Source organism: Labeo rohita, chromosome 24 (genome assembly GCF_022985175.1).
Source record: "Labeo rohita strain BAU-BD-2019 chromosome 24, IGBB_LRoh.1.0, whole genome shotgun sequence".
NCBI lineage: Eukaryota > Metazoa > Chordata > Actinopteri > Cypriniformes > Cyprinidae > Labeo > Labeo rohita.
In genome coordinates, this window is record NC_066892.1 from 18,024,223 (window position 1) to 18,050,402 (window position 26,180).

Genomic DNA, 26,180 nt, shown 5'->3' on the forward strand with positions numbered 1-26,180 from the left:
CTTTTCAGATCGGGACTTCAGAGCATTGATCACAAATCATTTAATTTAGATTGGAACTTCGGAGTGGGTTCGCAAATCTTTTGCTTTACATTGAAACTTTAGAGTACAGGTCTAGGTCACAAATCAATTAATTTAGGCCACGTTCACACAGCAGCAGAATACGGATGTCAGTCCTGTATTTGAGTCCTTAATACAGTTACGTTCACACACAGTATGGTTATTTATGGGTGTGACAACCGCATTCTATTACCAAACTCACACTCTATTACCAAACTCACAAAAAGTTACTGTAAGCTGCTGTGTGAACGGGACATTTCGAGACTCACACCTGTAAGAAAATACAGTTGTCAATCCCAAAAACAGAGAGTGTGAACGTGGCCTTGGGTAGCCTCAAGAAATGGGTTCTTGAATTATTTTGTGAATTGAATGATTCAAATCAAAAAAAGTTTAGATCTAAGTCCTGATCTAAAATGATGGTTTGTGAATCATTTGATTTAGAATGAAACTTCGGAGCGGGTTCGCAAATTTTTTGCTTTAGATTGGATCTTCATAGCATGGATCTCAAATTATTTGATTCAGATCAGGACTTTGGTGCAGGTTTGCAAATCATTTGTTTCATATCATGATTTCGGAGCGATTTTGCAAATCTTTTTTTCTGTTTTTTTTTTTTTTTCTTATACAGTAGAATTTAAAATAAAATAAAGATACAGTCAGTTTTCAGTCATTTTTACACCCCTATAAATTGGCCCTAAATCACAGGTGAAAATTGCATTTAGACCTCCCTATACAAAATAGTGGATTACTCAGTAAATATACATCTGTGACATTTAATAGTTTGGCTTTCATCACTATACAAGTTTATCTTTTTACAGAAAAAAATATTAACAAAATCAAAAATTTGAGCTGGGGACCTCTGAGTTGATACACTATTGACACTATGGAGTTGAAACTATTGTTCAAAAGATTAAATCATTCTGAAAGATTAATAAATTAATAAATATCATTAGAAATATAATTGTTTTCTATTAATATTTTGTAAAATGTCATATATTCCTGTGATGGCAAAGCTGAAATAGATTAAAAAAATGATCAGTTTCATCCTTGCTATATCTTGTTAGCCTTATATTTTTGATCAGTAGTGCATATGATACGTTTATTAAGCTTTTTGGGCACTTATCAGATGTGGTCACAGTGTACCGTGTGGAAAAAAGACTGAATCAATACCTTGTAATTTCTCGTTTTATGTTGCATTGAAGAGAAATAAGTCATGCAGGTTTGGAACGACATGAGGATGAGTAAATAATTGCATGATTTTTATGTTTGTGTGAACTATGCTTTTTAGATACTGTTTATCCAGTGCTTCATCAGCCCTTTTCATAGCCTAGAGGGATTTGTTATTCAAAGTGATATAACCAAAACCTCCCTGTTTTTTAGATATTCAAATGCACAATACTCAGGTCTTTGTTATGATTCATCCATGAGACCTAGAGTTTGATTTATGTCTGTGTACCACGTAAACATCTTAGAGGGCAGATTTTGGCTTGTTGAATAAAATGCAAATATCTCCTGTATAACTGAGGAAATGTGGGAGGGAGAAGGTCACTGAGAGAGAGAGAGAGAGAGAGAGAGAAGGAGAGAGAGAGGCGGGCACATACCAATTGCAAGCACCGGCTCACAGCAAAACGGTGTCAGCAAATGTAGCAGAGATTCCGCAAATAGCTCCGGGTAGAAATGGACCTTTTGCTGAGATCTGGAGGCAGCCTGTGCTACTAGAATCCTCATCTTAACCATCATATGAAAACTTGCAAAACTGATCTCAGATCAGCTGTGTTTGCTCCTCTCAATGTGGGCCAATGGCCTGAGGGGGGACCAGCCAATCCCGCAGGCACATAGACGCTCATTTGTCTCGGCCCTGGCCTGAAAGGAGGTCACAGAGAGGGGGTGAAATTCAAGTGCACCATTAAAATTAGAGGGGTGCAGAGATGCATACCGGGGTTTTAAATATACAGAGCTCTTGAAGTAAGTACACACAGAAACTGATGGTGTATATGAAATAGAGAGAGATTTTTAATGGCTAGTCTCTCATTCATATTTTTTAATGCTTCACATGCTGTTGTAAAATATATGTACAGTCAGGTCTAAACCTCTGAGAACACACTAAAAATATGGTATTTAAATCTGCAAATAATATAATGTTAATTTTATAAATAATATACATTTTAAAAAATTATAAAGTGTTAAACAAAGAAGCATTTAAGGGACAGTTCACCCAAAAATGAAAATTCCCCATGATTTACTCACCCTCAAGCCATCCTTGATGTATGTGACTTTCTTATTTAGACGAATACAATGGGAGTTATATTAAAAAATGTCCTGGCTCTTCCAAGCTTTATAATGGCAGTGAATGGGTGTTGAGATTTTGAAGTCCAAAAAAGTGTATCCATCTATCATAAAAGTACTTCACACGGCTCTGGAGGGTTAATAAAGGACTTCTGAAGTTAATCAATAGTTTGTGTAGGAAAAATATCCATATGTAAAACTTTATATACCGTAATCTCTAGCTTTCGTATTGATTTACTTTAGGATGTCTTTATTAATTCCCCATAGCTGTGTGAAGTATTTTTTATGATGGTTGGATGCACTTTTTTGGGATTCAAAATCTCAACAGCCATTCACTGCCATTATAAAGCTTGGAAGAGCCAGGAGACAATTGGAGAACTCCAACTGTATTTGTTTGAAAGAAGAAAGTCATATACACCTAGGATGGCTTGAGGGTGAGTAAATCACGGGGTAATTTTTGGGTGAACTGTCCCTTTAAGATTCTTAAAAGTATGCCAAATAACAAAACATTATGAAATTCATATTACTTTTTTAACTAAATTATGTTGATGTGGAAAATATTCTATTAAAAGCATTTTTTTTTACTAGTGGTTTCAGATTTTTTGACTCGTTTGGGGTATTTTTTTTTTTTTTTTTTTTTTTTCCCTCCCCTCAATTTTTTTTCTGATGCTCATCGATGCTGCATTTATAGAAAAAATACATATGAATACAATATGAATTTTCAGCATCATTACTCCAGTTTTCAGTGTCACATGACGATCAGACTTTCAGAAATCATTCTGAATATTTTTGTGGAAACTGTTATAATTTAGTTTTTTAGAATTTTTAAAAGAATTCTTGAAACGGAAATCTTTAGAAATTTTTTGTTATCTTATAAATATCTTTACTGTCACTGATCAATTAAATGCATCCTTGCTGAACGAAAATATTAATTTCCTTAAAAACTTGTGCATTACCAATCAAAAGTCTCACCAAGCCTGCATTTATTTGGCCCAAAGTACAGCAAAAACAGTAAAATTCTGAAATGTTTTTTCTATTTGAAATAACTGTTTTCTATGTGAATATATTTTAAAATGTAATTTATTCCTGTGATTTCAAAATTAATTTTTTAGCATCATTACTCCAGTTACATAATCTTTAAGAAATCATTCTAATATTCTGATTTGCTGTTTAAAAAACATTTATTATGTTGAAAACAGCTGAGTAGAATTTTTTTTCAGTTTTCTTTGATGAATAGAAAGTTCAAAAGAACAGCATTTATCTGAAATAGAAACCTTTTGTAGCATTATTAATGTCTTTATCATCACTTCAAATCAAAATAACTAAAAATAAAAATGATAATGACTCCAAGTTTTTGAATGGTATAGTGTGTAATGTTACAAAAGCTTTTTATTTTAGATAAATGCTAATCTTTGGATCTTTCTATTCATCAAAGAATCCTGAAAAGATGTACTCAACTGTTTTGAATATTGATGATAGTAATAAAAAATGTTTTTTAAACAGCAAATCAGCATGTTAGAATGATTTCAATAATAAATGTAAAAATATATTCAAATAGAAAACATTTTAAATAGTAAAAATATTTCAGAATATTACTGTTTTTGCTGTGTTTTGATCAGAGCAGAAAGAGACTCCTTTAAAATAAATAAAAAATCTTACTGTTCAAAAACTTTTGACTGGTAGTGTATATATTCAGTATGTCATGTGCCATTAAAGTTTTATTGTAAATAGCTGAAAAAAGATTTGACCAGCTTATGTGGTGTGTTTATCATAGTAATATATTTTATGTGGATTTGCTTATTGAGTCTTATGATGGGCCGTGATGTCACACATAGAGCTCAAAGCCTGGCCTCCATAATCCCACAGTCTGTCTTATACCCCAAATAGATGCGTCTAGAACTCCCTCAAATTTCATCACTTCCTTTGCATGCTTCTACATGCAGATTCTACAATGATCGTTATTATGTGACTATCGGAAATAGAGGCCCATATGTGTCAGAATCCGAAGCTGAGCAGAAAGTACTTCTTTGTCCCTCAATGATAAGCTATTTTTGCACTGGCAGCCAGACTCTGTCCCAGAGCATCTGGCCTCTTGCATTTTAAATATGGTTAATGATTAAAACAGACGTCCACTTTGTCTAAGAAGGGTTTAACGAAGCCATAAACATCTCAATCCATCATAGTCACAGGATGCTGATACTTTATAGCAAACTAAAAGCTTTCATTTCTGTGAACACTTAAATATTCGCATTCTGCTGATGCATCTTGTTTTGACATTTCGCATTTGGAGGTAGGTCTAGCTGAAGCACCAAGTTGGACTAATCCGAGTGTTTATCTTGTGCTTTTGATGCTAGGTTGCGTAATAGTTATAGTAATATCCCTGAACCGACGGGAAAAATCCCTGACGCTTAATGCATACGCTGCACAGACTCAATCTGGCTGTTCTGTGAGAAGATGAAAACAGTGTGTGTGTTGCAGCACGTCGGGGGTTTTGAAGGGATTTGAGAAGCAGGTCACCTCTTGATTCCTGTCCATAAGCTTGTGTTTCAGTATGATGCAGACTTCATTAAAGCCACCCAGAGGCCAAGCCTATCATGATCCAAACACGCCATAAACCTTTTTCTTTTTTCTGATGTTTACTTTTTATGTGCTAGTTTGCTTCATAATTATTTCCTGTGGTCATGATTAATCCTCCTTTTTCCATTTGGAGACTTTTGCTTTTGTAAGCTTAAATGTTTCAAATATCAGAAATGTCACATGCTTTGCACAGCAATAAACATTTTTTTTTATCTTGGTAACTTACTCATACATGTCTCAACCAAGCACATACAGATATTAGATATGATTTATATTATTGAATTTAAAAAATATATATTTGATTAAATATTTAATATTTTATTTAATAATTTATACTATTTGAATGAGTACATAAGTACTGAAATATTTAAATATACATTAAAAAAAATTGTAATATGGCATAAATACCAAATTTTAGAAATATTGTGTTTAATATTTTAATATTTACATTATATGCTGTAAATGATTTAAATAATTTTATATCTAAATATTAAAATGGTCAACTATTAGGTGTACATGTTAGCATTTTATATTAAAAATATTTATATATTGTTTTTGTAACAAAATATTTTAATTAAAATTCACCAGTCAAAAGTATTTGAACAGTAAGATTTTTAATGTTTTTTTAAAGAAACCTCTTCTGCTAGTACAGCAAAGTACAGCAAAAACGGTACAATTCTGAGATTTTTACAATTTAAAATAACTGTTTTCTAGTTGAATATATTTTAAAATGTAATTTATTCCTGTGATCAAAGCTGAATTTTCAGCATCATTACTCCAGTCTTCAATGTCACATGATCCTTCAGAAATCATTCTAATATGCTAATTTGCTGTTAAAGAAACATTTTTATTATTATCATCAATATTTAAAAGTTAAGTACATTTTTCCAAAAAAATTTGATCAATAGAAATATGCAAATATCAGCATTTATCTGAAATAAAAAGCTTTTGTAATATTATACACTATTATATTCAAAAGCTTTTATTTAGCAAAGATGCTTTAAACTGATGATAAAAACATTTATAATGTTAGAAAAGATTTTTATTTCAGATAAATGCTGTTCTTCTGAACTTTCTATTGAACAAAGAAGCTTGAAAAAAATCGACTCAGCTGTTTTCAACAAAATAATAATGATAAATGTCTTTTGAGCAGCAAATCAGAATATTAGAATGATTTCTGAAGGATCATGTGACTGTAATGATGCTAAAAATTCAGCTTTCAAATCGCAGAAATAAATTACATTTTAAAATTCAAATAGAAAGCAGTTATTTTAAATAGTAAAAGTATTTCACTGTTTTTGCTGTACTTTGGATCAGATAAATGCAGGCTTGGTGAGCAGAAGAGATTTCTTTAAAAATATTAAATATCTTACTGTTCAAAAACTTTTGACTGGTAGTGTGTGTGTGTGTGTATATATATATATATATATATATATACACACACTCAAGTCACACACAAGTCTTAGTTTTCTCACCATGCGTGTTGTCTGCTGAGTAAGAGGGATGTGTTTTTGTGGTCTGTGCCCTCCGACCAGATTAAATGCTTTGTCCCCGTCCATTTGTAAAAGCAGGATTTGGATTTGACAAAAACGGGGGATCAGCACACCCCATAGTACTATTTAGACAGATGAATCCTCCACCGTCCATATACACACATGCATCGAGCATGCATGTGCACATAACACTGATCCCCTCTGCCCTCCTCCCTATACACAGCTACAGGCAGGCCTCAACAATACATACGTTAATGCGTCCTCGTTTCAGTAACCCAAGCACAAGCATTCAGCAAAGCACTCATTCAAAGAATTTAATAACCTTAAATAGAATATATTTACATTTAGGTTTCAGAAAGTATGCTGTAACTTTTCTGTGTCATGTGTGTACAGGACAGCCCACGCAAGGACTAAGAGTGAAGCAGCAGACCAGGCCGCACTTGCAGCGTGTCAGGAATCAGACTTAGCCAGAGCTGTGGCTCGTGAATTATCTCCAAGCTTCCATCAACCAGGTAAGTTACCGAAAAAAGGTTTTTATATTCCCCCACACACACCCTGAAAATAAGATTTAAATACCTATGATGAAAGCCACCAGATTATAACCACACACCCTCACTTACATTCCTCGCAACAGATACTTACCTCCACATAAACCTTGTTCAGCTTATGGAGCTCTGCTGAGGGAACAGTACAGAAAGACATGAATGCTTTTCCCTGGCTAGGTTTTTTGACAGTGAACATGAGTCAAGAGAAATTTATTTTAGCATTTTAATGTAAAAATATTATTTAAATACATACCTTGTGGATTTTTGTAATGTAAATATTCATCAAATAAACATGCTATGTATTTATTTATAATATTTATCTATATACAGATGCATCTCAATAAATTAGAATGTAGTGGAAAAATTCATATATTTCAGTAATTCAACTCAAATTGTGAAACTTGTGTATTAAATAAATTCAGTGCACACAGACTGAAGTAGTTTAAGTCTTTGGTTCTTTTAATTGTGATGATTTTGGCGCACATGTGACAAAAACCCACCAATTTACTATCTCAACAAATTAGAATATGGTGACATGCCAATCAGCTAATCAACTCAAAACACTAGGCTACACAATCATGGGAAGACTGCTGATCTGACAGTTGTCCAGAAGACAATCATTGACACCCTTCACAAGGAGGGTAAGCCTCAAACATTCATTACCAAAGAAGCTGGCTGTTCACAGAGTGCTGTATCCAAGCATGTTAACAGAAAGTTGAGTGGAAGGAAAAAGTGTGGAAGAAAAAGATGCACAACCAACCGAGAGAACCGCAGCCTTGAGAGGCTTGTCAAGCAAAATCGATTCAAGAATTTGGGTGAACTTCACAAGGAAAGGACTGAGGCTGGGGTCAAGGCATCAAGAGCCACCACACACAGACGTGTCAAGGAATTTGGCTGCAGTTGTCGTATTCCTCTTGTTAAGCCACTCCTGAACCGCAGACAACGTCAGAGGCATCTTACCTGGGCTAAGGAGAAGAAGAAATGGACTGTTGCCCAGTGGTCCAAAGTCCTCTTTTCAGATGAGAGCAAGTTTTGTATTTTATTTGGAAACCAATGTCCTGAGTCTGGAGGAAGGGTGGGCTTCCATACCACCTCAGCAGTGCCACAGACTGATCACCTCCATGCCACGCCGAACTGAGGCAGTAATTAAAGCAAAAGGAGCCCCTACCAAGTATTGAGTACATATACAGTAAATGAACATACTTTCCAGAAGGCCAACAATTCACTAAAAATGTTTTTTATTGGTCTTATGAAGTATTCTTATTTGTTAAGATAGTGAATTGGTGGGTTTTTTTGTTAAATGTGAGTCAAAATCATCACAATTAAAAGAACCAAAAACTTAAACTACTTCAGTCTGTGTGCATTGAATTTATTTAATACACAAGTTTCACAATTTGAGTTGAATTACTGAAATAAATGAACTTTTCTGCAACATTCAAATTTATTGAGATGCACCTGTATATAAAAACTTAAATGCAATGGTAAAACAACTTGGAGCATAACATCACTTAATTTTAATGAATTGTTACAAAAACGCAATATTTTATTTAATTTTGCTTTACAGTGCATCTTGATTTAAAGGGGTAGTTTACCCAAAAATTAAAATTCTGTAATTACTCACCCTCATTTCGTTCCAAGCCTGTAAGACCTTTGTTCATCTTTGAAACACAAATTAAGATATTTTAACTACCTTTACATTTCACTACATTCCTTACTACCTTTCTGGACCCTGAACGTGTCAGTTGTGTACGGTCTCGGATTTCTCGGATTTCATCAGAAATATCTTAATTTGTGTTCTGAAGATGGACAAAGGTCTCACTGTTTTGAAACGACATGAGGATGAGTAACACTTGTTCATCAAATCATTTTTCCAGTATACACTGACAGTCTTATTCAAAACAAAAGATGTTTATCACTCAACATTAGAGAGCACTAATATTAGTAGACCGTTCCTCTGTGATTGTTCTCGTTCCCTTTGGAAATGCTTCTGACCGCAGCCAAAGAATGTCGTCCATATCAAACCGAGAATGTTCTCTGGATGAGGAATGTGAGGCTTGTTGAGTGTGCCATGCGTACGGCACATTGCTATCAGTGAGCGGATTCAGATAAGAAGTGGGCATGTCAAGTTACAGCTCTATTGTGCCGCTCACCTCTCATGGAAAAGGTCCCAGAAACACTTCTCAGTTTTCAGAAGCAAACCCCACCCAAACTACACCATAAACTCCTGCCAGCTGAGCACAGGGAGGTCAAGGGAGAAAGGTCAAACTCACAAGGGACCTGGTACATAACCTTCTGCAGATCTATAACTGGAAATCACCTTCACGCTTATGTTAGACAGGATGTGACTGTGCAAATGAATCAGGTTTTACAGATACCTGTGAAATCTTTGCGAAAGCCACTAGGGAGATAAAATCTTAATTAAACAGAGCCGTTTCTGGAGAACTGCTGTCACTCAGATTTGCTCAGAACTCACTCTCTTTGTTCTGCCATTTGTTTTTACTCTCTCAGTGACCTGATTTACCCTTTTGTCTAAACTACAATCCATTATTTGTGAAATCTAATGCCAGATTGTTTAACACACTACCTTATTCCCGGCTTGTTCAGTGATGAAGCAAAACTGGTTTTGTAAGAATTTGTAACATAAGATTGTGCACTTTTTAACTAACTGAGTAACTGTGGACATAAGCAGAATCAAAAATATAGACATTACTGTTTAATGGTTTGGAGGTTGGTAAGATTTTTAAAATGTTTTTTAAGTGTCTTATGCTCATCAGTTCTGCAATTTGTAATCAGCAATACAGTAAAACAGTAATATTGTGAAGTATTATAATTTATTCCTGCAATGGAAAAGATGAATTTTCAGCAGCCATTTCGGTCTTCAATATCATGGGCGTTTCCTCCAAGGAGGCAAAGGAGTTATTGAAATATATAGAACTCCAAACACCAGTATTACAAAATATAACATTAAAAAGTGTGTAAATCACTCGTTTTTCTAAAGAAACACTGTCCAACAGCAACACCAGCAAGTGAAGTTACAGCAGGAGTCCACGTCTCTCTCACCTCCCCTGAGCCCATTTAGTTTTAACAGACCCCCTAAAGCGTGCAGTGAGTTTGTTGGGGGGTAATTGAGAATGAATGGGGGAAAGTCACGTGAGAGGAGGCAGTGTTGAGCATGTTACTTTAAAAAAGTAATTAGTTATAGCTACTAGTTACTTCTCACAAATAGTAACTAAGTTAGTAACTGAGTTACATTACAAAAGTAACCAATTACCAGGGAAAGTAACTATTGTGTTACTTTTTTAAAAAATGTTCAAATATCTTGGATGCCCCCAGTATTAAATATGTTAAATGAATAAAACATTGTACACTAATCTACACTATTGTAGCACCTTCCAGGGGTTAAATATCATGTTACTGGGATGGCTTCAACCCATGGACATGAAAAACATCACACGGCAACACTTAAACCTTCTGGGGTCGAAAACCACACCACTGTGGTCTGTCTGTTTTTTTCTTGATGACGCGAAAAAAGAACTAAAAATACTCCATTATTTTTGATTGTACAGATAAGAATAAGAGTCTAAGAATAAGTCTAATTTTATTTGAGTATAGTCATAATGACAACAGAACAATGTGCTTTTGTAAAATAAAGAAAATATACAGGGTGCACTCTCTGCCATCTCAGTCTCCGTCTCGTTACGCATTCACAAATCAGTCTGAATTAACAGTTTATTGGTGTTAAAAATAACCACTTTGTTACATCAAAATAAGATTAAAAATGGCATGAAAACATGATATGTTGGTGTTTTTAGTGAGTAATCATCTAGGTGAAGTTTAAAGTAAATCTCTGTGTCTGTGACCAATATATACCAAGCTTTGATAACTGATGATCTGAAAAATTCAAAAATAGTTCAAAGTTAACTATTAAAAAAATAACGTAACAGGTTCACAAATATATTCTTTAAATTGTTACTGCCTTGAGTTATTATTCTGGAATAAATGTAAAATGCTTAAAAATACTAACTTGATGAGATTCACACTTGGCTTTAATGAACTAACTAAATTAATTACATTGTAAATTTATAAATATAAAATAGATTTTTTTTTTCTTTTTTTGATGAATAAAAAGTACAAAAGAACATTTCTTTGAAATATTTTGTAACATAAATGTCTTTATTGTCAAGTTTGGTAATTAAATGCATCCTTGCTGAATTTCTTAAAATAAATAAATAAATAAATAAATAAGCATACTGATTCCAAACTTTTGAATGGTAGTATATGAAAAATTGCAAATAATAGTACATTTTTGTTGATCAATTGAATTCAGTGCACATGATGTGTCATGCTAGATTCATTCACATATACAGGTTCATTTTGATAGTAGCGCTTGTGATAGTACAGATTAATCCAAGGGAGGATATAATTTGTTAATAAGTCTTTAATAAGTGCCACTAGATTTAATGGCTAACACACTTGAGGTCACAGCCGCCATGTGTTTATTTAATACGATACGTTTTCAGTACATACCCTGCATGCTAAAACTGGCCAGACATTCACATTTCAAGAGTTGCAAGTGTTAGCACTTCCCTGTTTATTTTTTTAGGCGAGGTTTCTTTTACAGCACTCACATGCAGTATGCTGCCCATAAGTAACTACACAGTCTATTTGAACAAACGCTGCAACAAGTTAAACAACACTTTTAGTGTAACATCAAACACTTTAAGCTCCTAAACAAACTTCTGAAAGATCATGTGACACTGAAGACTAGAGAAATGCCTGCTGAAAGCTTTGCCATCACAGGAATAATAATTTAGACTTACTTGGTTTCATATGAGCTGTTTTGTTTTATATAATGATGTTTTCATTGCAGAAACAAACAGATTTCAATCGACAAGTGTCGTATGAAAACAAAGTGGCTTTTTGATGTGATCTGGCCTGATCCACCTGATCCCCAGCGTTGCCTGGTTCTCCCGCTAGCTCTCAAACATCACGCTCAGAAGAGTAAACACTAGCACTCGTAATTGACATTTCTGGCTTATGGCAGATTAGTGCATAGGTTAAGTATGCCTTTGTAACACATCAGGAAAAAACACTGCACTGTCACCATGGTTGTCTTTAGGCTCTGTTTGAAACGGTCTACCCGACGAGGTTTATAGAGTGACGTTAATTGCGCTATATTTGGAGCGAGTGTGTCCTTTACAGGGAGCTAGCAGAGGGATAGTTGGAATGGTCGGGAGCTGGAATGGCAGGACAGCGAGTAGGGCTCTAACTGCAGCTGTCCATTCCTTCAGTCAGACGTTTTGAACCTTGACTGCACCTCCTCTTCCCACCTCGCTTTAAATCACTCAATCACTGCCCATCTCTTCAATGCAAGGTGCACAGAAGACAGGTGCTACCCTGACCTTATGACCCTCAACAGTTCACCTCTCTTTTTCTCTAGTTATGCCATTTGAGTACAACCTTTATGGCTTAGATTTTGGCATACAGTTGAAGTCAAAAGTTTACATACACCTTGTGGAATCTGCAAAATGTTAATTATTTTATCAAAATAAGAAGGATCGTACAAAATGCATGTTATTTTTTTTATTTAGTACTGACCTGAATAAGATTTTACATAAAAGATATTTACATATAGTCCACAAGAGAAAATAATAGTTGAATTTATAAAAATGACCCTGTTCAAAAGTTCACATACACTTCTTAAAGATTCTTAATACTGTGTTGTTACCTGAATGATCCACAGCTGTTTTTTGTTTGTTTAGTGATAGTTGTTCTTAAGTTCCTTGTTTGTACTGAACAGTTAAACTTTGAACCCTTTCCATCAATGACTCTATGATTTTGAGATCCATTTTTTCACACTGAGGACAACTGAGGGACTCATATGCAACTATTACAGAAGGTTCAAATGCTCACTGATGCTCCATAAGGAATGGAAACACAATCCATTAGGAGCCGGAGGGTGAAAACTTTTTGAATTTGAAGATCAGGGTAAATTTAACTTATTTTGTCTTCTGGGGAACATGTAAGTATCTTCTGTAGCTTCTGGAAGGCAGTACTAAATGAAAAAAAATATGATATTTAGGCAAAATAAGAAAAATGTACACATCCTTATTCCTTTCAAAAGTTTTCACCCCCCGGCTCTTAATGCATCGTTTAGTGTTGTTTTTGGCAGCCTGTTTTAATTTTAGTTTTAGTCTAGTCTTTGTGTGAAGCTGTCATTTTAGTTTTATTAGTTTTAGTGACGTTCATACTGTTTTTAGTCTAGTCAAGTTTCAGTCAACTAAAAGTCTGAGCATTTTAGTCTTATTTTAGTCAGAATTATGCATGACTATTTTCGTCTAGTTTTAGTTGACAAAAACTGATGACATTTTAGTCTAGTTTTAGTCTACAAAAACTGATGACATTTAGTCTAGTTTTAGTCAATGAAAATTGTATTTTAGTCTCTTTTTAGTAATGCAGTTCTATTTAACTCAGTCAATATAGTATAAGTACCTAGTAGTGTAGACGAAACCAAACTTTTCTTTTAGCCAATCCCATTTCAAACAAGGTTATGTTATTATATTATTGTTACCTTATAGACTTAAGAATACATCCATTCCAGACACGGAAGACGCTCTGATTTGAATTTACAACATTTATTTTACCATCCAAACATGTTAGAAGTACACACACATAAATTTTAAATCGTTTCTTCTTTTTCTCCCAAAGACAAACCCCGGCTGGCCGGCCATCAGTCTCTTTCTCTGTGTCAGACTTAACTTTGTTTGTTGTCGTCTTCTAAATAATGCCGCGAGTGGGGCTTGAGGAAGTGACGTCGCCTGCGTCTGCGCAGTGCAACCTGATGCAGCCCACTTCAGAAATATTGCAAAATAATAATAATAACGCGTCTAAACAAAAAGAAATAACGTTATAACATTTCATTTCGTCTCGTTTTGGTCAACGAAAATGAAGAGATATTTTAGCATAGTTTTTGTTTTGTAAACCACATTTAGTCTCCTTTTTATTCGTCAACAATACTGCATTATACATTTAATTATAGTCATCGTCACATGACCAGCATTTACGTTGTCTTGTCTCGTTTTCGTCACGTGATAAAGGTTCGTTGACGACGATATTTAGTCAGAATTCTCGTTGACGAAAGCAACACTAGCATTGTTTACCTTCTGCAATAGTTGCATATGAGTTATTTTCTCTTGGGGACTATATGTAAACATCTTTTATGTGAAATATCTTATTCAGGTCAGTACTAAATTTCAAATAACATGCATTTTGTATGACCCCTTTTATTTTGGTAAAATAATTAACATTTGGCAGATTCTGCAAGGTGTATGTAAACTTTTGACTTAAACTGTATATAATTCTAAATAAGTAATGTAGTAATTTATCTTACAATTAAGACCAACAATGAAAATTCTGTCATTAATTACTCACCTTAATGAATTTCCAAACCGGAAAGACCTTCGTTCATCTTCAGAACACAAATTAGGATATTTTTGATGAAATCAGAGAGCTTTTTGACCCTGCATAGACAGCAACTACCGCATTCAAGGCCCAGAAAGGTAGTAAGGACATTGTTAAAATAGTCCATGTGACATCAGTGGTTCAACCTTAATTTTTGAAGCTACATGAATATTTTTATGCGCAAAGAAAAAAAAAATATTGACTTTATTCAACAATTTCATCTCTTTTGTTTCAGTGCGTCGTAGTACTCTCGTGCACACGCAGCGAAGACTGACAAGAACGAATTGTAGAATAAAGTTGTTATTTTTGTATTTATATTCCCATAAATTCATAAAATTGCAGTTGATCCACTGATGTCACATGGACTATTTTAACAATGTCTTTACTACCTTTCTAGGCTTTGAATGTTTCAGTTGCTGTCTATGCAGGGTCAGAAAGCTCTCAGATTTCATCAAAAATATCTTTATTTGTGTTCCGAAAATGAACGAAGGTCTTCCAGGTTTATTGATGGAACCACATGAGGGTGAGTAATTAATGATATAAAGGTCAGTCCAGACAGACAGGAAGTAAAGCGGTGGAGAGAGGGAAACGTTCTAGAGTGGAATATACATAGATCGACTATAAATCATTATTATTCTATTAGTCATTATTATTCTATCAGATCAGATCTGTCATGATGAAATACATTATGATATGTTTCATAAATACACACAAGGCTCCAATGGCATGAAATTTATGAAGTGCTTAATAAATTCAAAAGCCTCCTGTATCACATGCTCCTTTTATTAGGTTAGGGAGCCTATTAATATTCTTCACAATGTAGATAATAAACGAAAGGTTAAGGTTGATTGCACAGAGTGAATTTGTATGTTTGTCGCGCCCCGTTGTAGCGTCTCTGAATTTGATCTGTTGCATGCTGAGACAATAGTACTGCTTCAGTGTCATCCACCCTCGTGTTAGAGGTAATTAAGTTGTCTCTTAACTGTGGGTGAAAAGATTTCATAATCCTTCTCATGTCATAAGAGAGGCCTTTGGATCTTTGTCAAATGCCTTATGCTGATTTTGAGCCTGTGAGGTTCTATTGCCACCACTTATTTTTGGAGTTGAATTTCACATGACAACATGACAGTTCTCATTATACATCTTGATGCCTCATCATGTTGTGAGATCTTCTTTTAAGGTAACAAGTAGTTTACAGTATTTTGTTATTTAATTACAAAACAGCATTGCTTTTTGTGGTTACAGTATATTTTCGGAATAATTTTTTGTTTTTGGCTTTAGTTACAAATATTTCACTTAAAGGGATAGTTCACTCAAAAATGAAAATTTTGTTATTAATTACTCACCCTCATGTCATTCCAAACCCGTAAGACCTTTGTTCATCTTCAGAACACAAATTAGGATATTGAGAGATTTTGATGAAATCAGAGAGAAGTTGTATTATTAAAAATTTGAATTTTTTCATAGCTGCGCTGCACAGGTGCCATAGTCTAATCCACAAAGGCAGCGGATGTGATTGCATAACTCCGGCACAACCTTAGAAGATGGGGCCTTTCCGTCCCATCGACTATCAAATGAATGTCTCTCGTTATTGACGCTCAGTCTAATTTAAGGTCTGTTAGAGTGCAGTGCTCCGGAGGATTTAAACAGACCGTTCCGCCACATATGCCTGTCTAATGGTGCTGGAATATGGCCAGGATTATCCATTATAACCGTCATCTGTGGGTAATACAAAAAACATATTATACTTATAAATTCTTATATATATGGGGTTGTAGATTTTATATTACACTTTTTTACAGTGTGCAGTTTCGCCACATTGTGTGCTTGTAATCCATTTGGAGTGATTTGGTGTATGCATTGTGATTATGATTATGCATATAATGTTGCAGAACAAGGCAATGATGTTGCTTCATGTAATTGACATGCAAAATACACTGCAACTTTTCCCAACCTTTTTGCCTTACCACCATCATTAAAAAAGTCTTTTCTGCTCTTCTGCATTTATTTGATCCAAACTACAGCAAAACAGTAAAATTTTTAAATATTTTTATATTTAAAATGACAGTTTTCTATTTGAATAAATTTTAAAATGTAATTTATTCCTATGATTTCAAAGCTGAATTTTTAGCATTATTATTTCAGTCACATGATCCTTCAGAAATCATTCTAATTTTTTGATTTGCTGGTCTAAAAACACTTATTATTATTATTATGTTGAAAACAGCTGAGTTTTTTTTTTCATGTTTCTTTGATAAATAGAAACTGCAGAAAAACAGCATTTATCTGAAATAGAACTTTTGTAACATTGTAAATGTCTTTATCATCACTTTTGATCAATTTAAAGCATCCTTGATAAATAAAAGTATTAATTTCTATAACTTTTTCCAGTAAATGCTGATGTTTGGATCTTTAATGAAACAATCCTAAAAAAATGTACTCAACTGTTTAAAATATTGATGATGATGATGATAATAATAATAATAATAATAATAAATGTTTCTTGAACAGCAAAGTAGCATATTAGAATTATTGGAGTAATGATGCTGAAAATTTAGCTTTGATCAGAGGAATACATTTTCATTTTAAAATATATAATAAAATAGAAAGCAGTTATTTTAAATAGTGAAAATATTTCACAATATTACTGTTTTTGCTGTATTTTGGATCAGGTTTGGTGAGCAGAAGAGAAAAACTTTTGACGGGTAGTGTATAATGTTGAAAATAAGGCAATGACGTTGCTTTATGTAACTGACATGCAAAATACACTGCAATTTTTACCAACCTTTTTGCCTTACATACCACCATCGGCTCTGTTAATTCAATTCAATTAACGTTTATTCAAAGCAGCTTCACAGAAAATTAAAGTTTCTACATTCTATTAGTGACACTTCATTAAAATGAAACCAACAATGTTTGTATTTTAACTCATTTTACACTGGATATTATTTAGAATGACCATTGATGCAAATAAAACATTACAAATTGCATAGTTGCTGTATTCGATATATAAAATTGCAGAACCCTATGCTTATGCATATTATATTGTAATTTGAATATTTATGTATATAAAACATATATAGTATAATGAGTATATAATATTTATTTAGTGAAATTATTTCTTTAAATATACACTGAAAAATGAAAAGTTGCGATTTTCCAGGTCGATATGGCTAGGAACTATACTCTCATTTTGGCGTAACAATCAAGGAATTTTGCTGCCGTGCCATGGGTGTAGCAATGATCTATGCTAAGCTATGCTAAAAGTGCTTCCGCCAGACCCGGAAATTGGCTGAACTCTAGGGGAGTTGAAAAATGAGCCTATTTTCAAAAAAAGTGGAGTGTTCCTTTAATATTTTTGGGGACCTATGATACTTTTTTCAGGATTTTTTGATAAATAAAAAGTTAAAAAGAACAGTTTTCATTTAAAAGAGAAATGTTATGTTGAAATACAAACTATTATTTGGGGTCAATTAATTTTTTTTTTTTTTTTTTAAAGAAACAAATACTGTTCAGGAAGGATGTGTTAAATGGATTTAAAAAAAAGTGACAGCAATGACTTATATTGTTAGAAAATATTCCTGTTTTGAATAAATGTTGTTCTTTTTAAGTTTTTGTCCATCAAAGAATCACAGTTTCCAAAAAAATATTAAGCAGAAGTTTCAACACTGATAATAAATCAGCATGTTATAATGATTTCTGAAGGATCATGTGACACTGAAGATTGGAATAATGGCTGATGAAAATTCAGCACTGCGTCACAAAAATAAATTCTATTTTAAAGTATATTAAAATAGGAAACCAATATTAGAATTTGCAATAATATTTCACAATATTACTAATTTTTCTGTATTTGTGATCAAATAAATACAGCCTTGATGAGCATAAGAGAAAAAACATTAAAATCTTTGAACTTTTACACAGCGGTGTATGTATTATTTAATTGTTTGATTTATTTTAATTTTTGACTGTTCTAAAAATGTATTTTTTGAAGTTGTAAATAGATTATTGGAGTATGTTTTACAAGAAAATACTGAAATTCTTCAAAATTTCACATTTTTGTCAACAATTGTTTGTCAAATGTACTAGCAATTTCTGAATTCTAAAATTCTACACCAATTGTTTCCATTTATGTGTGTTAGTTCAATGTTTGTTCACTTTATAGTAATGTAGGGTTTAATATTAAGATGGCACATTAAACATTGTATTGTTTTGTTTATCATATACTAGTATTTTACTGTATTTGTGGCATCCTAGTGTAGCAGTCTTCTTTCAGACTTTTGCTTTGAGGATTAAAGAGAGATCAAAGCAATCTTAGAGCATTATGTGGACTTTATTTTTAAGTTGCTCCGCAACTACAAGATTAACAGTTCTTGGCGTTGGGTGGAGAATAACACTCTACACAAAGGCTTGTAACATGAGACAACATAAGATTAAAATCATTCTGAATGTTAATACAGTAGATACATGTGTTCTGTCATCAGTATGTGTTATGCTTAATAATTAAGTTAGTTAATAGCTGCTCATATAAGTGTGTAAGTGTCTTCTGTAAATGATAGAAAAACAGGCTTGTGTGTTTGGCAGTGAATTATGCTCCCAGTGAGCTAACATTGTCCCTTCAGATCAGTAAATCACACAAGCAATGCCAGGAACTTGTGACAGGAGTTGTGTTCTGACAGAACGAAACAGAACGGACCCTCCATAAAGCATCAGCTCTTATCAAGTTATTGTGAGAAATGATCTTTAGAGGATAATTTAAGCCTTTTAAACATTAAGAATGCCCTCGCACTGTTTGAAGTCGGTCATCTTGGATGCCAGAGATGTCAAGTGAATTAAACTGCAGTTAAATTGTTTGGGCTTAAGCTAGTTGGAGCCGTATGATTTTCCCGGAAAGCTCTATTATGCAAACTCAGCACTGCGTCATTCATTATTTTGCCGGTACCCGTTAAGCAGTTTCACTAGTTAATTGATCCAGACTGGACAGAGAGTTTTCACTGACTGGGTGACTGAGCAAACTGTGTGTTTTGTTGAGAATTAGAATGGTTTGCACACATTACAAAACTTGTATTTTTTTTTTTTTTTTACAGAATAGACTTAAGAAGGTTTCTGTTTAAAACCCGGTGCAATTACAGTGCAATATTTCTTTAAGAATGAGAGTGACATTGGTCTGTTACAGCTTGATGTGTTTATTTACATTTATCTTACATAATTTTGCTTATTAAAATGTTTTTTGTTTGTTTGTTTGTTTGTTTTTTTTGTGGAAACTTTTCAGTTCCAATAAGAGAAATAATATCTATCTATATCAGAATAAATAGATATTATTTCTGTAATTGGAATTGAAAAGTTTCCACAGAAAAAAAAACATTTTAATAAGTGAAATTATGTAAGATAAATGTAAATAAACACATCAAGCTGTATATATATATATTAATTTTTATTGATTTTGTATGCATTTGGATGTATGTATATTTATTATATTTATTTACTTCATATTACTTTCTATTTATATATATATATATATATATATATATATATATATATATTAAATAATTAAAATTATGTGTTATTAATTTTATATTGATTTGTTTTAAATTTGGATGTATGTATATATATATATGTATTATATTTATTTACTTCATTATATTTTAGATTTATATCTAACATATATATATATGTTTGTTTGTTTATATATATACACACACACACAATATATGAAGTTTGTTGTACGTTATAAAAAGATTTTATATAAAAATTTAAAATAGGTTTATTTGTTATATATTAATTTCATATTATTTTGTTGTATTTGGATGTATGTGTATATTTATTGTATATATTAATTGTATTTGTTTACTTTATATTTTTTTTATATTTATATATAACTTTATTTTTGTGTGTGTATATATATGGCCCCTCGATGACCTGGGTGTCAATAAAATATACATACAATATACAAAGTTTGTTGTACTATATAAAAATATTTTATATAAAAATATAAAACATAAAAGTTATTTAGAAAAATTAAATGGTGTAATTTCTAACAGGCTATATACTTTTAATACAACAATGACCCGGGATTCAGCTACAGTGTATGAAGTTTTTGCACCTTATTAAAAATATTTAATGTAAAATTATAAAATGAAAGAAAAAAAATTATTTATATTTATATGTTGTTTATATGTTTTATATACTTTTTGTTAAACAGTTTATTAAATAAATAAATGTATTTATTTATTTATTTATCGATGAAAGTGTTGATCTATAACTTGGCAAAGGTGTGTGAAGTTTGGTGACCAGTCAAAATGATTTTGTGTAATAATTATGCCATAAACGCTGTCAAATTGCTGGTTCGCTTGTATGGACTCACTGAATCTCTTTTGGGTTGTTCTTGGGTTTTGCAGAGCTGTGTTGGCAGCCTTTTGTTATTTGCAATTTCTCTGACTTCCTCTGACATTTTCTCCCTTCCTTACAGGACTTGACTACATCAAACAAAAGTTCAGTGAGCCGGTGGAGGAGATCAAGGAGGAAGCACCTAAAGAGGAGGAAGAGAAGGAGAAGCCTTCCGGCAGCCCTTTTTATCGGCGCGGCACGACTCCAAGCCACTCTCCTGCCCGGAGCCCAACCCCGTCACCTCCTCAATCCCCTCATAAGAGCCAGCCGCCCAACCCCAGCATCAGCCGCAAGATAAGCAAAGACAACAGCAGCGTAGCCCGAAAGATAAGCAAGGACAGTAGTAGTGTCGCTCGCAAGATAAGCAAAGAAGAGAGAGCCTCGATTGTGGCAGAGATCACCAAAGTATCCGCCCCTCCTCCTGTACCGGCCATCAAGCTACAGGACGTTCCCCCACCAAAGCCCCCCAAGGCCCTTGAACCCCAGCCCAAACCTGCCAGTACAGGTAATGGGCAGCTTCACGCTGCTTATCACAGTTACTACGTCAAGCCGGTGGTGCAGTTGCCTCCACCAGAGGAACCAGAAGATGAAGAGCCTGAGATGACGCAGTCTAGCCTGGCCAGGATGCCTCCGCCACCCAAAATGGTCAGGACGCCCACTCCCAAACCAGAGCCCAAGATCAGGAAACAAGAGTCTATCAAACCAAAGAGCTTAGCTGAAACCAAGAAGGCCAGCATAGATATGGCCGACGAAACGGTAGCGGAAGAATCTGTAAGTGTCTTGTTTATACATACAGATGTGTGTTTTATAGATTGTTTGTGGAGTTGTGGAGTTATATATCATGTGACTTTTTACCCAGGGTCCTAACTCAATTTTGGTTGCCATGGTGATGCTTTTGAATATTGGATTGGCAATCATTTTTGTCCATTTCCTTACATGAAACACTACCATCTCAGGTAAGCTTTTTTTATCTTTATACAATATACTATTTCAGTTTTTCTAACTCAAAACGATAAGTTTAATTCCTGTTTCTTCCTGTTTGCAATTGGTTGCAAAATTCAAAAGCAGTTTCTGAGTGAAAATAGTTTCTACATCAAATTATTTTAATATAGGGTACAACGGGGCTAAAGGTGCACTGGGGTAAAAGGCGCCTATGATATTATTTTCCTCTAAACCACTAGATGGCAGAAAAATATTTCGGAGTATTTTCCAAAACTTCTGCTTTTCAAGTTGCATGTGCAGATTTGTCTGATCCTTGACTGTGCTTACTTGATCTAATATTTGATGTTCTTAAAAATGATTTAAGTAGCAAATTAGAATCTCTAAAATCCTTGAATATATCTTGAGACAAAGTCTTCTGAATGATTTTCAGTTTTGTTTAAAATAATTAAAACAGCAGTTTTTAAATAACAAAAGAATATGTAAAAATATGGTATTTGGGGTAAAAAGCGCCCCTGCTGTTGGGGCTATAAGCAAAATAATTAACATGATAATTAATAGAAGGCTGACTTTTCCATTTGTTGACATGACATTGTTAGATTTAGATGGTAAATATCATATATTATGTTTTGTGTCAATATCAGTTATATATAATAAAATCTATATTAAATTACTATGGGATCTCCTGGGATGGGATACATTTATAAGATTTGTTAACAAAATAAACAACTTGTATGATTTATTTTCACGCAAAATCTGTTGCTCCATATATGTTAAATACAAATGTATATATTTTTTTGCAGTCACACAGTTTGGGCGCAGTGTAAATCATGTTTCTGCTTAGGGTGTGCCTTTACCCCTGTTGTACCCTACCATTTAAAGGTTTAATACAGTTTTTTTTATAATGTTAATGTTAAATGTTCATTTATAAATTTGTAATGTTACAAAAATGTTTGATTTTTCAAAGAAAGAATCCTGAAAAAATGTTTTTTGCTTTCCACAAAAATATTAAGCAGCACAACAATGATAGTAATAAAAATGTAAATATTTTATAAATAATTTAGATTTAAATAATGAAATAATTTAGGTGAAATTGTTTGATTACTGACATAAATATACTCAGCAACTTCCTTAATAATCTTTGTGTGGATGTTTAATGACATTTTTTACTAAATACATTGCAATTAATTCTGCCATTGCTTTATCGTTGCAAGTTGCCTTTAGTCAAAATTTAGACTTGATCATTTTAAAATGTTGACCATTGACCTTAAGTTGTCAGAGCCTGCTGTCAAACAGCCAATAATAAACTTTTCAGCAAAATTATAAAAGGAAAAATTAAGCCAAAAAAGGATTCACAAATGAGCACATTAGAATTGTTAGAGTTTATCTACAGAAATGAAGTAGAATATATAAAAGCAAAATAAAGATGTGATAACTTTACCCTGAAATACTCTTGTACAAAAACTGCTAAATTCTAAATTCTACTTTGAGTTAAAGTCTGCCTATATTATATAGTTGTTGTTGTTTTTTTCTCACTGTGTAACCAACAGCTATTACCAATATATGGTGACTGGAAAATATATTGCACAAAAAATACCTTTATCAACTATAATTAAAGTTGATGTGTATATGTATATGTCAACCAGAGGTCGCATTAACTTATTTTTATCAGTGACGGAAAAATCTGAAGGCCGTCCGTCATTTTTACAGATTAAACTGAGGGCGATTTATTGTACATTTTAGCTGTAATTCCCACCCCTGTCCAGTTGGTGGTGAGTGCGCTCCAGTGTGGCAGCAGAGCACGGGATACAGAACAAAAAAAAACAAACTATCACAAATTTTTCCTTATGCGTTTGATTACGCACAGTACACAGTACACAGAAGCTACAACAATCTATCACGCCACATTAAAGAGCGCCAAAATGGTATTTATTGCTTGAATTTCCCAAGGAAATTGACAGAATTTGAAATCTGAGACTTTTTTTTCATATCAAAAGTAACACAAAGACTAGCCTATTGCTATTTATTGGAAGGAAGACTCACTATGTACTGTCCATTCATCAACTGAAAACAGCACAGACCAAAAGATCGATTGTGATTTAAGAATCAATATTGATTCATTAAAATGAGAATCTATTAAAATCGAGAAATCGCCCTATAGTTTTTTTAAACACTGCGCTGTCGTCCTGTAGGTTCATGATTAAAAACAAAAATGTGAATAAACATAAAAGCAATTAAATGTGTTATTCTAATTAAAATATGAAAATTAAAATGACAGGTAATTATAGATTATGATGGAATTTTTATAACCCTGTATTAACTATATTTATAACTAAAACATCTACTAAAGGGATAGTTCTCCCAAAAATGAAATTGCCCCATGATTTACTCATCCTCAAGCCATCCTAGGTGTATATGACTTTCTTCTTTCAGACGAATCCGATCTGAGTTATATTAAAAATGCCGTGGCTCTTCCAAGCCTTATAATAGGAGTGAATGGGTGTTGAGACTTTGAAGTCCGATAAAATGCATCCATCCATCATAAATAGTACTCCACAGGACTCTGGGGGGTAAATAAAAGCCTTCTGAAGCAAATCAATACTTTTGTGTAAGAAATATATCCATATTTAAAACTTTATAAACAATAATCTCCACTTCTCATGAACGCACGTACGAAATTTAGCGGAAGCTAGAGATTAAGGTTTATAAAGTTATAAATATGGATATTTTTCTTATACAAACACATAGGTTTGCTTCAGAAGGCCTTTATTAACCCCCCGGAACTATGTGGAGTATGTCAAAATCTAAACAGCCATTCACTACCATTATAAAGCTAGATTTTACTCATCTGAAAGAAGAAAGTCATATATACCTAGGATGACTTGAGGGTGAGCAAATCATGTGGTAATTAAAATTTTTCCCTGAGCTATCCCTGTAATTCTGAACAACAAATATTTGTCATAATGTTACAGTTTGTTTGAAGCCAACATCCAGAACACCTGCTAGCTACAGCCTCCGTGACAACTAACCCCATCTGCATTGTTTATGGATGTACTGTAACTTTTAACCCTGTATTGCATTTATCCCTTTAGCGTTGGATGGCGACCCACACAGTGTCAATGACCTTTCTGAAATCCAAATGGCACCAGGCAGTCTCCAGAGGGCAGAGGGAGCTGAAGAATCAACATTTGGGGGTTTGAAACCCAAAGCATCATCCTTGAGAATGACGTGGCCTAATATCATGTGGCTCTGGCAAAAGAGATGAAAATATTCTGGGGGAAAAAATCACCATTAAAGTGGAAACCGAAGAAGAGAATGCAGTGTAACGCGACTCTTATCTGCTGACGGAAAGCCTTAATATCAGCCACTCCATAGGTCTCTGGCAGAGACTTAACTGGAAATGTTTGATGATGCACTTTTGCATGATGGGCAAGAGCAGCTGCCTTACTCATTTACCATCTGACGTGTAACTGGGAGATGTGCTCGCAGCGCCAGAGGAATGCGTTCAGGGGGCTTTGCTGCAGCGGGCGTACGTTCCAGCCAGCCTGGCCCGAGGAAACCGAACGCGCACACCAGCGTCACTCATCCGTCTTACACCCTTTACCGACCCACTGCAGTTTCTTCTAGCATCTCCTACGTTCTTCTCGGAAGCTCTTGAGTCGACGCTCCCTACTGTACTCATCACGTTTCGCTTTTTGTTTTCATGTACCGTTCTTTCTTTCCTTTATGTTTGTTTGAATTTAATGCAAAGCAAAATCACTCCCACCTTTTTTGCCAAATCCAGACAAGAGAAAATATTATATTATTTATTAAAAATGTGCAATATGATTTATTTTTACACTGACAGAGTTTAATTGTTCACCAGTCGGGGCACTGTGGTTCTGTCCCAAGGAAAAATGTCAAAGAGTTGAAAAGTTCAGGTACGAGATAAGGGACATGTGGTTTCTCGCTTTTCGATCACGTCCACTCAGATCATGTCAAAACCATCAAAAAGTCTTATAAAGTGTGTTATTTATTTAATTCTGGGAATCGACTGTTTGTCGTGTTATGTAAATTAAGCCTATGCCATTGTGCATGCGATGTTGTGCAAGAGTTATTGCGCCTCACGTCACGTTTGTGACGTGTGACAGCAGTGAGATGTTTAAACAAAAAAAAAAACAAAAAGATGATGTTGAGGGCTTGCTTGCATGTTTGTGACCTTGGATGCTTTGGATATCAAAAGTCAGGTGGTGCCACAGTCAGGTGGCGCTAGAGGAAGTAGGACGTTGCCTTTAAGAGTCTTTAACAGTACTTCAGTTTACCTCAAACTACAGAAAAGGAAATAAAAGCCTCGTATGAGATGAAGTCTTTGTCTTAAATCGAAGTATGCAAATTCTGAGTCATTGGGAAGTTATTTTAAATGTGCCACTATATTGTAAAATTAGTTGTTGGGTTTTTT

The 26,180-nt window shown here is 33.8% G+C and overlaps 1 protein-coding gene across 1 annotated transcript in view; it reads left to right on the top strand.

The window, feature by feature from the left end:
* Positions 1–26,080, top strand: part of jph1a (junctophilin 1a) — a 46,248-nt gene extending 20,168 nt beyond the window's left edge. Inside the window, exons 3-6 of the mRNA XM_051098406.1 lie at positions 6,804–6,922; positions 20,886–21,574; positions 21,663–21,759; positions 24,835–26,080. Of these exons, the coding sequence (XP_050954363.1) occupies positions 6,804–6,922; positions 20,886–21,574; positions 21,663–21,743 (889 nt within the window). The 3' untranslated portion in view covers positions 21,744–21,759; positions 24,835–26,080. The remainder of the gene's footprint in view (positions 1–6,803; positions 6,923–20,885; positions 21,575–21,662; positions 21,760–24,834) is intronic.
* The last annotated feature ends 100 nt before the right edge of the window (positions 26,081–26,180 follow it).